Source organism: Accipiter gentilis, chromosome 16, assembly GCF_929443795.1.
Source record: "Accipiter gentilis chromosome 16, bAccGen1.1, whole genome shotgun sequence".
Lineage (NCBI taxonomy): Eukaryota > Metazoa > Chordata > Aves > Accipitriformes > Accipitridae > Astur > Astur gentilis.
The window spans coordinates 1,361,743-1,374,506 of NC_064895.1; the positions used below are offsets into that span (position 1 = coordinate 1,361,743).

A 12,764-nucleotide genomic window follows, 5' to 3' on the forward strand; every position below is an offset into this window, starting at 1 on the left:
CGGAAACATGGATGCACCCAGGGCACAGAGACAGACACACGGGCAGACCTTGGGCACAGGGACAGACACGCAGACTCAAGGACGGACACACGGACTGACCCTGGGCGCAGGGACAGACACACAGACACATGGACGGACAGACGGACAGACCCCAGGACACAGGGACAGACATGCAGACGCAAGGATGGACACACAGACAGACCCCGGGCACAGGGACAGACGCAAGAACGGACACAGGGACAGACGCCAGGACAGATGGACAGACACATGGACACAAGGATGGACACGCAGACGCAAGAACGGACACACGGACAGACCCCAGGACAGATGGACAGACACATGGACACAAGGATGGACACGCAGACGCAAGAACGGACACAGGGACAGACGCCAGGACAGATGGACAGACACATGGACACAAGGATGGACACGCAGACACAAGAAAAGACACACGGACAGACCCCAGGACACAGGGACAGACATGCAGACGCAAGGATGGACACACAGACAGACCCCGGGCACAGGGACAGACGCAAGAACAGACACAGGGACAGACGGACAGACACATGGACACAAGGACGGACGCGCGGACTGACCCTGGGCACAGGGACAGACATGCGGACAGAAGGACTGACACATGGATGCACCCAGGGCACAGGGACAGACACACGGACAGACCCCAGGACACAGGGACAGACACGGGGACACAAGGATGGACACACGGATGGGCCCTGTGACACAGGAACAGACACACATGGACACAAGGACGGACACAGGGACAGATCCCAGGACACAGGGACAGACACGTGGGCACAAGGACAGACACATGGACAAACCCCGGGACAAAGGGACAGACACACAGGCACAAGGACAGAGTCCAGGACGCAGGGACAGACACACAGACACAAGGATGATTACATGGACAGACCCTGGGGCAAGGGGACAGACACACGGACACAAGGATAAATTCCAGGACATGGGGACAGAAGGGAAACAAGCACGGACACACAGGCAGGCCCTGGGACAGACAGACAGCAGGACAGACACTGGGACAGACACCGGGGTGGCAGAGGCACATGGACAAAGGGACACCAGGACAGACACGTGGGTGACGCACGGATGCAGGGACGGACACACAGACAGGGACATGGACACAGGGACACACATCTGGACTGCCAGACACCAGGACACCCACCCGGACACGGGCATCGGGACACAGTGACACGTGGGGACAAACACACGAGCAGCGGGACAGTCGGACACAATTAGATGGACACCAGGACAGACGGACACAGGGACAGACGCCGACAGGCGGGCGCAGTCTCTTGCACGCTCGGACACACACACGTGCAGACACGTGTGTTTGCACACGTGTGCACCCTCGTGCCCGCACACGTGTCACAGCCCGGCAGGGACGAGGCAGAGCCACCTCCCACGGGTGGGTGACAAGGACAGGGACAGGCACCCACCGGGGGGGGAGGGGGGCACCCACGGGACTTTCCGGCGGGTGCAGGCAGGGTGCGGGCAAAGTCCGGCAGCGCCCGTTTCGACATGGGGCGGCTTTCGCATCGATCGCCCGCGCTCGGCATCCCGGGGTTGGGGACACGGCCAGCGGCTCTTGGGGACTGCCCCCCCCCCCCCCCCAAAGAGCGGCCAGCCCTGCGCCCCTTTGTCCGTCTGTCTGTCCTAACGAGGATAATGGGGGGAGGGGGGGGGGGGGGGCTTGATGCGGTGTTGGCCTCCCACCGGCTCCATCTAAGGAGGGATCGTGGTGGGGTGACGGTGGTTTGGCCCCGATGGCCCGGGAGGGGACGTGGGTCGGCCCCTGTGGTGGTGGCCGGGACAGACAGACGGACAGACAGAGGGACAAGACGGATGCTGGGGCTTGGGCATCCCAGGGATATGGATGCTGTGGGCAGCGAGCTGGTGGGGACTCCCTAAAAAAGAGGATATTTAAGGGCAGGGTGGGGGTGAGCAGCATCCCTGGGGGGGGGGGGGGGGGCACAGGGTGGGGGAGGTCCACAGGGTGGGGGGGTCTGTGGGGTGCCCCCACCCACATAGGGGGCTCCCGCCACCCCCCCTACCCCAGGTCTCCGGCATAGGGCTGCACCCCCAGGCGTGATGCACCCCCATCCCCTATACACCCCCCAACCCCAACAAAGCCCCCAAAACTTGGGGCAGGGAAGGGAGAGCCCTGGGGGATGTGGGGGGCCCCCCCCCACCCCCCCAGCAGCAGCCATAAATGTGTGTCCCATCACTTATTCATGCAGGCAGGAGGCCCGGGCGGCTGCTGCCGGGATCTGGCAGGAGGAATTTGCTAACTAGGTCAGGCAGGAGGGGCAGGGGGGTGGGCAGCGGCGAGGGCTGCTTGATCCCCTGGGTGCCCTGGCTGTGCCCCCCACCATGCACAGAGTGGGTGCTGGGGTGGGGTGGGGGGTGGTCCCCATGGAGGGGGGGGGGGGGCGGGGCATCGTGGGAAGGGGGTGCTGGAAGCAGCGTGTGGCCTCAGGGTGCTGAGTGTCTGGGGAAGGGTGCTGCTGCTGTTGGAGGAGCGGGGTGCTCCCTGGCCTGGTCCAGGGGGTGAAAAGGCAGTGGGACCCCCCTAAAATCCCCCAGTACCCCCCACCCCCCATCCCGGCGGCTCCCCAGGGCCATGTCCTGGTGTCCTGCTGCGCCGTGATGCAGCCGCCGTTAATTATTGATATAAAAAGCACTCGCTGAAGAGCCGCTTCGTGCCACCGTGCCCATCCCTGGATCCCCGCACCGGCAGCCTCCCCCCATCTCCCTCCACTCCTCCGGCTTTGCTTGGTGACCCCCCGCCCCCCCCCCCAAAGGCTGTCCCCTGCTCCCAGGGTTTAATCCTGCCTGGTCCTGGGTGTCTCCCCGCAGGGATGCTCCATGCGGTAACCGACCCTCTCCTCCACCCTGAGGGTCAAAGCCCCTTCAGCTGCTTTGCCTTTGGGGTCATTGCTCCCCTGGATGGGGGGAGGAGGGTCCCCCTCCTCCCCAGGGACCCCCATGGTCAGCAATGAGGGGGGGTCCCCATCCCTGTGCATCCCTCTGCCCGCCCGTGCTCTGCCCGTAGCCATTTCACTCCTCGATGGGCTTTTACGGGAAAACCCTTCCCGGCTTCGATCCAGCCTAAGCATCCCGGCTCCCCATGGCTGGGGCTGCTTCTGCCGGGGGGGGGGGAAAAGGCTGGGGGGGGGCTGGTGAGGAGGTAAAAGCATCTTCAGAGCCGTGCACGCACCCAGCGAAGGCATTTGCGGGGGGGGAATAACCGGGCGAGATGGAGGATGGTCCATGGGCCGACCCCTGCTTGGGGTTTGGATGGCATCAGCACCAGAAATATCAATATTCAGACCCTGGCGGTATCCGGGGTCCCTTGGCCATTAAATGAAATGTTCCCCTGGCTCTTGGGGTCTGTGCCCCCCCCAGGCATCCCTGCTGGGGTCATGGGTGCTGGATGTGACCAGGGAGCAGAACGAGGTCGTTTTCCCGCTCCCACCCCGGAGCGGAGCCAGACGAGGGGCGATGCTGAGCAGGGATGTGGTCCATCCTTCGCAGGGGATGTGTTGGGCGAAACGAGTCCCGAGTCATCTGGGCTCCCCCCTCCCCGAAACCCTGGGCAGACTGAAGGAACGGTTAATTCAGGGCTTTATCCGCAAACACTCACGGGCTAAAAATATCCCTCCCGCGGGCAGCACCATTCCCGGCCAGCGCCGTGCCGGGAGCTTCCTTGCCTTTTTTGACGGGATTGTGGCTCACGACGGGGTAGTGCCCGGGCTCCTGGCTGAGATTAGCACAGAAACCCGGCTGCCGGGGGATCCGGAGGGATGGATGAGGGACCAGGGATGTCACCTCGGTGGCCGTGATGTCCCCGCTGGAGGTGAGTGCTGTCCCAGCATCAGGGATGTCCTCGGTGGGGCCGCCCTTGGTCCGGGTGCTTTTATCCCAGTGCTGGAGGAGACGCTGGAGGGTGGGATTGGAGGTGCCATCCTGACTTGGCAAATAACCCATGGGGAAATCTGCCTCCATCACCCCCTTGTCACCCTTCGAACCTGGGGTGGCTTCACCCGTCACCCCAAGAGCCACCCCAGCAGCCCAACCCTGGGCAGTGTTGCTTTGGGTCCCCTTATTGGGGCCGTGCTGGGCTAGTCTGGCCAGCGGGCAATAAGCCACGCGTGCCACATACCCATCCGGCGCTCCTTTATCGGTGCGGTGGCATCGGCACTTGGCACGGCGTGCTGGACCCTGGGACGCTTGGCTGGGAGGGAGCCGGGCGCTGCAGGGTGTGAAGCAAAGCACCCTCCTCCTCCTCACATCCCCCGTGCAAAGCCCACCCGGCACCTTGTGCTGTTTGGGGACCCGGTGCCGGCCACCGAGGAGACCTCGGGGCCTCGGGACTCCCCATTGGGGTGTCCCAGCCACCCTTGGAGCAGGTGGGGTGCAGGGGACCCCTCTAGAAGGTGGGTGCCCTTTTGCCCATGGCGAGGGCGACCTGGGTGGCTTGATTGGCACCGGGGCTATTATTAGCCACCCTCGCCCACGTCGGCAGCTCATTAAGTTTTTCCCGTTGTGGTAGCGGATGTGGGTCAACGTTTGAGGTTTCGCTGTTGATTTTTTTAATTTCCTCTTCAAAACAGATGAGTTTCCTCCCTCCTTGCTGACGACAGATGCCGCCGGGGGCCGGGCGCGGCGGTGGGGCGGCGGGATGCCACGGCTGATGGCCCCTCGCCGGAGATAGGCAGCGCTCGGTGGGGCTGCCCGGCTGCCCCCCGCGCTGGTAAGTGCCGGAGCCACACGGAGGGATTTGGGGGTGGTTATTGCCCCCCGAGGGGCTGCAGGGGAGGGGGGGGGCCTGGGGGGCCGTGGGGATGGAAGGCGGAAGAGCAGGAGGTGGATGGACCCGGGTTTGGGGGGGAAGAGATAGAGCCATGGGGGTGATGGGGACTCCAGGCGTCCGGGAGAGACAATTCCTGTACCTGGAGCAAATGGAAAACTCTTTTGCGGCAGCAAAGGGACAAGGACCAGAGTGGGGACCAGAGGGGCCGAGGGGGACGGGGCTGGGGGCAGCAGGAGACGGGGCTGGGATGCTCCAGGACGCGGCAGGACAAACAAGCCCTGGCGTCCCAGCCCCCGTCCACGTGCCCTGGGTGGGCTGGATGTGGCCTCAATGAAGAACTTGGCTACAAGGTCACTGATCCCTGAGCCCCCCCCACCTCAGCCCCCCCCCAGCCCAATTCCCAGAGGTGACATCCCAGCCCTGAGCATCACAGGGGTCCGGGGTGGCCCAGATGGGTGCTGCTGCCGGGTCCTGCCTGGGGCTTCACCCCGTCCCTCACCCTGCCTGGCAAGAGGTGAAATGGGGAAATGGTGACAAGGTGCCCTCCCTCCGCCGGGGACTTTCGGCGCAGCTGCGGCACGGTGCCGTGGGCTGGGGGATGAACCGCGCTGGCCTTGGGGCTGAGGGGCCGGCACCGTGGTGGCTCTGCAAAGGGTTTCCCTTCCTTCCCATCGGTGAGGTGGGTGATGGCTGGACCAGGATGCTGGTGCTGCGGGAGATGGCTGGACCGGGATGCTCCCGCTCCGGCAGCGCTTAGGTGATGGCTGGACCGGGATGTTCCCGCTCCGGCAGCGCTTAGGTGATGGCTGGACCGGGATGCTCCCGCTCCGGCAGTGCTCAGCCGTGGGGACGTGTGGCTGGAGCAGGCGGGTGGCTCAACCTGTCCCCTGTGGCTGCAGGGGTGCGGTGGGGGTCTGCCCAGGCTGGGGGGGTCCTTGTCCCCAGGCAGAACCTGTGCTGGGGAGGGCAGAGGACGAGGGACCAGGTGTCCTCAGTGGGTGCCATGGAGCCATGGAGGAGCTGGATGCCGGGAGCTTGGAATCCTTCAGGTCCTTCAGGAACAGGGGACTCCCTGGGGACATGGTCCCTCACTTTGCTCGGAGGATGTAGGATGAGGATGGGATGGGAATCAGCTCCCTATGGGAGCCAGGGGGGAGAGGTGCCAGTTGCCCAGCAGGGAATCTCCAGGTTCTGGAGATCTGCATCTTCTGCCCCGAAGCGTGCCAAGCCGTGGTGCAGCTCTGTGTGCCTTATCTCAGCCCCGGCAGCTCTTCCGTTCGCTCCAGCAGCTCCATCCCTGTCCCCCTCCAGCCCCTGCGTGCGGCAGGCACCCATCGGCACCCAGGGCAATACCTGGGCAGGGGCAGAGCGTCCCTGGGATGCCCAGAGCCCACCCTGCACCTGCCCGTGGAGCACCCAATGGTCCCACCCTATGGGCAGGAGGTGGAGGAGGACCCCCCCCCCAATCTTCACGGCTCTCCTGTCCCCTGCAGGGAGACCCCCAGCCCAGCCGGTGCTGCGGCCATGGAGGGCTCGTCGGTGCTCAGCCCCTCGTCATGGGAGAGGCGGCGTGCGTGGGCCAGGCAGAGCCGGTGCTGGCGGACCACCGTGGTGGAGGAGGAGGCGGCCGCCGCCATGCAGGATGTCCCCGAGCTGCAGCCACCCCATTTGGATGACGTCTTCCTTGAAGGTCGGGGGGAACCCAGGGTTGCACATGGGACAGGGGTCCCCACGAGCTGGGTCATCTCACGGGTGTTTCTGTGTCCCCCCCAGGAAGCCCCTCCAGCAAGATAGAGACGTGGCTGCAGGAGTGCGGGTGAGCCGGGGGGGCAGGCGAGGGCAGACCTGGGGGTCCCTCTGCCACGATGCCATTCCCACGGGGATTTCGGTCTCACCATGGGGGCGGTGAGGGTGGTGGGACGATGCTCACTCTTGGTCTCCAGGGCCTCTCAGGGGTTTGGAGTCCTTGGGATTGGGGGTCTGCCGAAGGGACCCATCTTTTCCGAGCATCCCACCACAGCCTGGCTGCTGTCCCTTTGCTCTCACCCTGCACCCCATCATCTGCGTCCCTGTCCCCACTGCCTGTCCCACTGCTCTCAGGTCTCCTGTCCCACCACCAGCCCCCGTAGTACAGGGACAGGGGGATGTGACCGGGGTTTTGCTCTGGCACAGGTCATCGGTGGAGGTCCCACCGGAGGAGCTGGGCTTGCCGGGCCCCTACGGTACGTCAGCTTTGCCCCCGTGGTTCTCCCAGGGTGCTGAGGCTGGTGGTCCCTGTGTGGACCACTACCCACGGGGTGTGTGCGAGGTGCAGGGGGACGAGCAGGGACATCTTCGAGGACCTTGAGACCTGTCCCCAACTCTGGATGTCCCTGCACCTCGCAAGGCTTTGCTCTCTTGCAGTGTGTGGCAGCAACGGGACCAGCTTTGAGGATGACTTGACCCTGGGAGCTGAAGGTACCAACCACCTCCGGGCACGCTGGGGTGTCCCCTCCTGCGGTGTCACTGTCACCCCACGGGCAGAGCTGACCCGGCGGAGGCCGGGGAGCTGGGGACAGGCAGGAGCAGACCCAGAGGGGACTGTCCCCAAGCTCTGCGTCCCCTGGGGCTCCGGGCTGTGGCCGCAGGGGAGAACATCTCCCAGGGTGGCGAGTGTGGGACCAGTCCCCGAAACACCCCGTCTCACTCCCTGCCGCCTCTCTGCTCCCTTTTCCCAGCTCTTTTGCTACCGAGGAGCGACAAGGCCACGGGCAGGTGAGGTTTGGGGGTCTGGGGGAGGCTGGCGGGGGGCCTGGGGGTACCGTCCCTGTGCATCCCGCTGGCAGCATCCCCTTCGCTCAGCCTCATCCCCCCCTCCCTGCCCGCAGAGCTCTGCGGGACAAGCACCTCAACCTGGGGCACAGCATGGCATCCAGTGCCCTCTCCAGCCTCACCACCAAGACCAGCTCCAGGTAGGAGCTGGGAGGGTCTCTGAGGGGGTTGTTGGGTCACCCCCTTCATGAGACCGGTCCCTGTGGGGCTGAGCTGGGGCTGTCCCCCCACCCCGCAGCATCTCCGAGGTCCTGGAGTGGTGGCAGGCGGACGCCGAGGAGATCCTCTACAACCTGGGCTTCGTGCAGAGCGAGCCGGAGGCCGTGGCCCGCATCCCTGCACGCTTCTTCTCGGCTCCTTCCCGTGCCAAGGGCATCGACTTCCAGCTTTTCCTCAAGGCCCAAGTGCGGCGCATGGAGATGGAGGATCCCTGCCTGATGCTGGCCAGTGAGTGACACCCTGTGTCCCCAAGCCCCCCGCCCGGGGAGACACCGACACATGGGGTGGGGGACACTGACACATGGGGTGGGGATCCACCATGCTGGTTGGGCTTTGCTCTTTTGAGGTGGTGGGAAAGACGCTCCCGTGCCTCAGTTTCCCCATGCATGAACTGGGAAAACACACCCAGCCCACCCTACCCCTGCTGCAGCCCCCTGCACCACCGAGCATCCCTTACCCCACAGCCCCCCCCCAACATCCCCCCAACTCCTTCTGGCCCTCCAGGTCGCTTCCAGCAGGTCCAGGCTCTGGCTGCGACAGCCGATGCTTTCTTCTGCCTCTACTCCTACGTCTCGCGGACCCCCGTGCAGCGCATCTCCCCCTCCCGCCTCGCCTGGGCTTGTACCGACGTCCCCAATATCCGCATCGCTCCCACCCAGCCCAGCACCCTTTCGCCCGTGGAACGCCTGAAGAAGGCTGTGTCCACCATGTGCCTCTACACGTCCCCACGGGACGAGGACAGCCCACGGGGGACCAGCCGGTTGCCCACCGTGCCCACCAGCCAGCCCAGTGCCATGGGGAAGGTGGTGCAGGAGGTGCTGGAGCGGGCGCGGGAGGAGAGGTTTCGGTTCGATCCGGCCGATGTCCTCGAGGGCTGGGGAAGGGACGGGGATGCGGGGATGGCGCAGCACCAGCGGGGGTCCCCCCCGGTGTCACCGTCACTGCGGCTGGTGCAGGGCGTCCCTGCGTGTCCCCGTCACGGTGGCGTGGATGACCTGGCATGCTGCGGAGGGGAACGGGAGCCATCCCCGAGGCCAGCCCCAGTGGGGACACCAGTGGGTGCTGCACAGGGACACCTGGAGCGGTCCTGTCCCCATGGCGGGGGGAGCGGTGACAGCCCTGCAGGGGTGGCTCAGGGGGCCGGGGATGCTCCGTGCCCCGTGGGAGCAGGACGGATCAGCACAGAGGAGAACCAGCCAGACACTGCTGCGAATGTCACCTTGTCCGCAACGCCGGCTCCCATGGCCCCCCACTCCGGCCAGCTATGGGTCACCCCTGAGCACCCAGAGGGGCTGGGATCCGAGGGGGACTCCGGCTTCGGCTCTGGCTCCTGGGGGACCTCGCCCAGGAGGAAGGCAGGGTCCCACGGGTGCCATCCGGGTGACCCCCTGGACCCCGCTGGGGCACGTTCCCCCTGCTCAGACACACCAAGGGCTGGAGGTCACCGGGCTCGTCGGAGCAGGGGCTGGCGCCGGGGGGGACCCCTGAGGGACGCCGGGTGGCAACAAGGCGATGCACCGGGGCTGCAGACCCTTGGGAAGGGCCCCTCGCCCCACCGACCCAGCTGGCAGGAACCCGTGGACTCCTTCGAGATGGAGGAGGTGAGGGTGCGATGCCCAGGTGATGGGCACAGAGGGGTGGGGGGCAGGAGGGGGCTGGGAGAGGGGGGCAGCAGCACAGGGGGTCCCTTCGGCTGGCAGGTGACGCTGGGTGAGCCAGCGTGCGGTGGGAAGGAGCTGGAGCGGGAAATGTCCCCGGAGTGTTCTCAGGCTTTTAAGTTTTGAATGATTTAGAGCTTCATATGGAGCTTCTTGCAGGGGGGAGCTGGGGTCACGGGCGCAATGGCTGGCTCTTGCGCACGCACGGACGGACGCACGGACGCCTGCGTGGGCTCGCACGCACGCACGAGCATCCTTGCACACGTGCACGAGCATCCTTGCACACACACACGTGCACGCAGAGGGATGCATGGGTGTACACACACATGCCGATGCACTTTTGCACGTGCATACTTGTGCACTGACACGCTCACCCAGGGCAGCTCCTCACCCAGCCCCGCCGTGTCCTGCCTTGCAGGTGCTGAGCGCCAGTGAGGAGGAGGAGGATGATGATGGCGATGCCCGCAAGGAAGCCGTACGGTCCCTCCATCCCTCCATCGGGATCCGAAGAAGTAAGTTGTGGGGGTTTCCCACCCTCTTGGGGGGCACAAGGACAGCAGTGCTGCCAGCCCAGCGGGTGCTGGGTGCCAGTGTGTGTCCCCCCCCGCCGTGTCCCCCGTGTCCCCCTGCTCCAGGCTTCATGCTGCACACCGGCAGCGGGCAGTCCGACAGCAGCGGCTTCGTGGAGGAGCCGGTGGCCGGCCAGCCGCCTGCTGCCCAGGTCCACGGCACTGACCAGACGGCCTGAGGCCACCGCAGAGGGACCTGAGTTTGTCCCGGCACCGGCAGGAGCGACGGCTGGGTGCCGGATGGACCGTACCGTACCGCTGCATTTCGGACACAGAGACCATCCTCAGCTGAAGGCTGAGCACTGCGTGTACACGTGTGGGTGTGGATGCACGTGTGTGGGTGCACGTGTGGGTGCACGTGTGGGTGTTTGGCACAGAAAACCTTTTGATTCAGGACTTCTGCCCCAAGGGCCACATGCGTCCCCCCTCCACCCAGCCTGCCGGTGCTGGGGTTGTGGCTACACCGGAGAAGCACCGGGGACATCTCGCCTGTGCCTTGCTCTTGGGGACAATCGCTCGCACTTTGGTCACGGTCGGTCGCTCGTGCTCCAGTGCCTGTAACACTAGGACAGGGGTTTGCTGGGCAGAGCCAGCAGCACGCTGGAAATAAAGTTCCCAAAGGGATGATGGTGGCTGTGTTTCTGCCTGGAGCTGCTGGGGGTGGGGGTGGGATCCAGCCCTGCCCACCCCCTCTGGGGTGGAAACCCCCAGCACAAGCCCTCCCAGTGCCCCAAAGGGGCCTGAGCCGGGGGGCTCTGCTCAGCTCTGGGTCTTCCCTGGGGACAGTGGACCTGCCACCAGGGCTGGGGCGTTCCTGTCCTACAGACCCCATGTACCATCCCACCCCTGCTCAAGGGCTCACGGTGGGGCTGGGACCTGTGGTGCCTCCCACGGACACGTGTGCCCCGGCTGGGGTGCAAGCCCCAGGGTAGGACTGGAGCGGTGGGTGCTGCTCGGGACTTTTTTGGCCTCTCCATCTTCTCTCTCCCTTGCTGAGCCTCCCTTCTGACTCCTTATCGGGGTACTTCATGGCTCCAAGCCTGCTCTTCATCTTCCTGCCACCTTATCTTTCTGGCTCGGTGTTCTTCCCCTCCGCACGATCTGGGCATCTGAAGGAAACCGCACTGAGATGATGCTGGGTCTGTGCCGGCAGCTCCTTAACCCCTCTGGTGCCGCTGCCGCTGCACACCCAGGCAGGACACGGGCAGATTTATTGGTGGCTTTTGGCCTAGGTGACGTGGGCATCGAGCACGGGCATGGCCCCGAATTGGGTGGTGGAGGGTGGTGGGTCCTGGCTGGGGACCCCAGCAGCCTCCCGCGGGGCTCATCCCAAAGTGGCCACAAGCCACAAATTCAGGGTCTGGCTCTGCTCCTGCCCCTCCAGATCTACCCAGGGGACAGGGACAGGTCACAAGTCACCCCAGGCCAGTGCTCCATGATGTTAGGAAGGAGCCACCATGGTCTCCCTCCTTCCTGGACTCTCACGGTCCTCATCCCGGCTGTCCACCACAGCGGTGGTCCATGACCCTCCGGTGCCGGGTGCAAGGATGACACCAGCCCCAGGGTATCAGCGCTGGAGTTACTGGAAAAGAAAAGTCCTGTTGGATAAACAAACCCCAGGGCTTCCCCATGGAGAGCAGCCAAAGATGGGATTATCCTGGATTAGCCCCACGGCCCCTCCGGCACCATGACTGGCTCCCACAGCCCGTCCTGGCTGTGCTGTGGGTCCTGGGGGGGGGGGGGGGAACGGTCCCAACCTGCCAGGGCTGCTCCGTGCTGGTTCGAGCTGCTCAGGGCTGCGCTTTATCCTCCTCCTTGGTCTCTGCAGAGGGGTCCACGGGGGACCCCCTAAACCTGGAGCTGCGGCAGTGACCCCCAGGCACCTTCCTGGTCCCGTGGCTCTGCCTGTCCCCAGCTCATCCAAGGAATAAACCCATCTCAGTCCGTGGACTTGCCGGGCAGGTCCTGCATGGGGCTGTCTGAAGCCTCCTGAGAAAGCCTTGGTGGAGCACAGCTGGAGTTCAGGGCCGGGTTCCCCATCCCTGGGGACACCCGAGGTGAGCCCCATCCCGACCAGGAACCAGACCGGGACCTGGCTGAAAACCAGTGCAGTGAATGGAAGAACCGCTGGGAACAAGTAGCTGGTGGTGGGGCTGGGGACACGGCGTAACATTTTCATCCAGCTTCGCTGCCAAATCCAGGGAAATGAGAGCAACAGTTTCATCACATTTCATGCAAATGTTGAAGTCTTTGGTGCTTCTGAGGCCAGAACTGCGGGTTTTTAGGGCGGTGATGAATTAATCCGGTGGCATGGAGTACCTTGTAAATGGTACAAAATGAAGTTACACTTGTGACCACACGTGCCCCCTGGCTTCCCCATGCAGGATATTTGGGTATTGTCTCCCTGAGCCAGGATCCCAGCTGTGACCCGCTCCCCCCGGGAGGGTTTGGCTCTGCATCCTGCTTTTGGGTGCCTGAAATCCCACCCCAGGGCAGAGCTGGGCACTCCCAGGTTCTCCTCTCCCCACTAGGAATGAACAGGGTGCCCTGAGAAGCTGGGTAAGTGGCACAGATCCTCCCTCGGGCACTGGGCAGGAGAAATGCGTGGAAAATACAGAGGATTTATCCCCCATCTCTGAAGCCAAGAGGCAGTGAAAGCTC

At 64.7% G+C, this 12,764-nt stretch overlaps 1 protein-coding gene across 1 annotated transcript; it reads left to right on the forward strand.

Moving 5' to 3' along the window:
* The first annotated feature begins 3,715 nt into the window (after positions 1 to 3,715).
* Positions 3,716 to 10,736, forward strand: TESPA1 (thymocyte expressed, positive selection associated 1). The gene is made up of 12 exons (XM_049819149.1): positions 3,716 to 3,889; positions 4,647 to 4,786; positions 6,340 to 6,536; positions 6,620 to 6,662; positions 7,019 to 7,068; positions 7,250 to 7,303; positions 7,564 to 7,600; positions 7,714 to 7,797; positions 7,896 to 8,104; positions 8,381 to 9,477; positions 9,953 to 10,046; positions 10,170 to 10,736. The coding sequence occupies exons 3-12, from the start codon at positions 6,371 to 6,373 to the stop codon at positions 10,280 to 10,282; spliced, it is 1,947 nt and encodes a 648-aa protein (XP_049675106.1). The 5' UTR covers positions 3,716 to 3,889; positions 4,647 to 4,786; positions 6,340 to 6,370; the 3' UTR covers positions 10,283 to 10,736.
* The last annotated feature ends 2,028 nt before the right edge of the window (positions 10,737 to 12,764 follow it).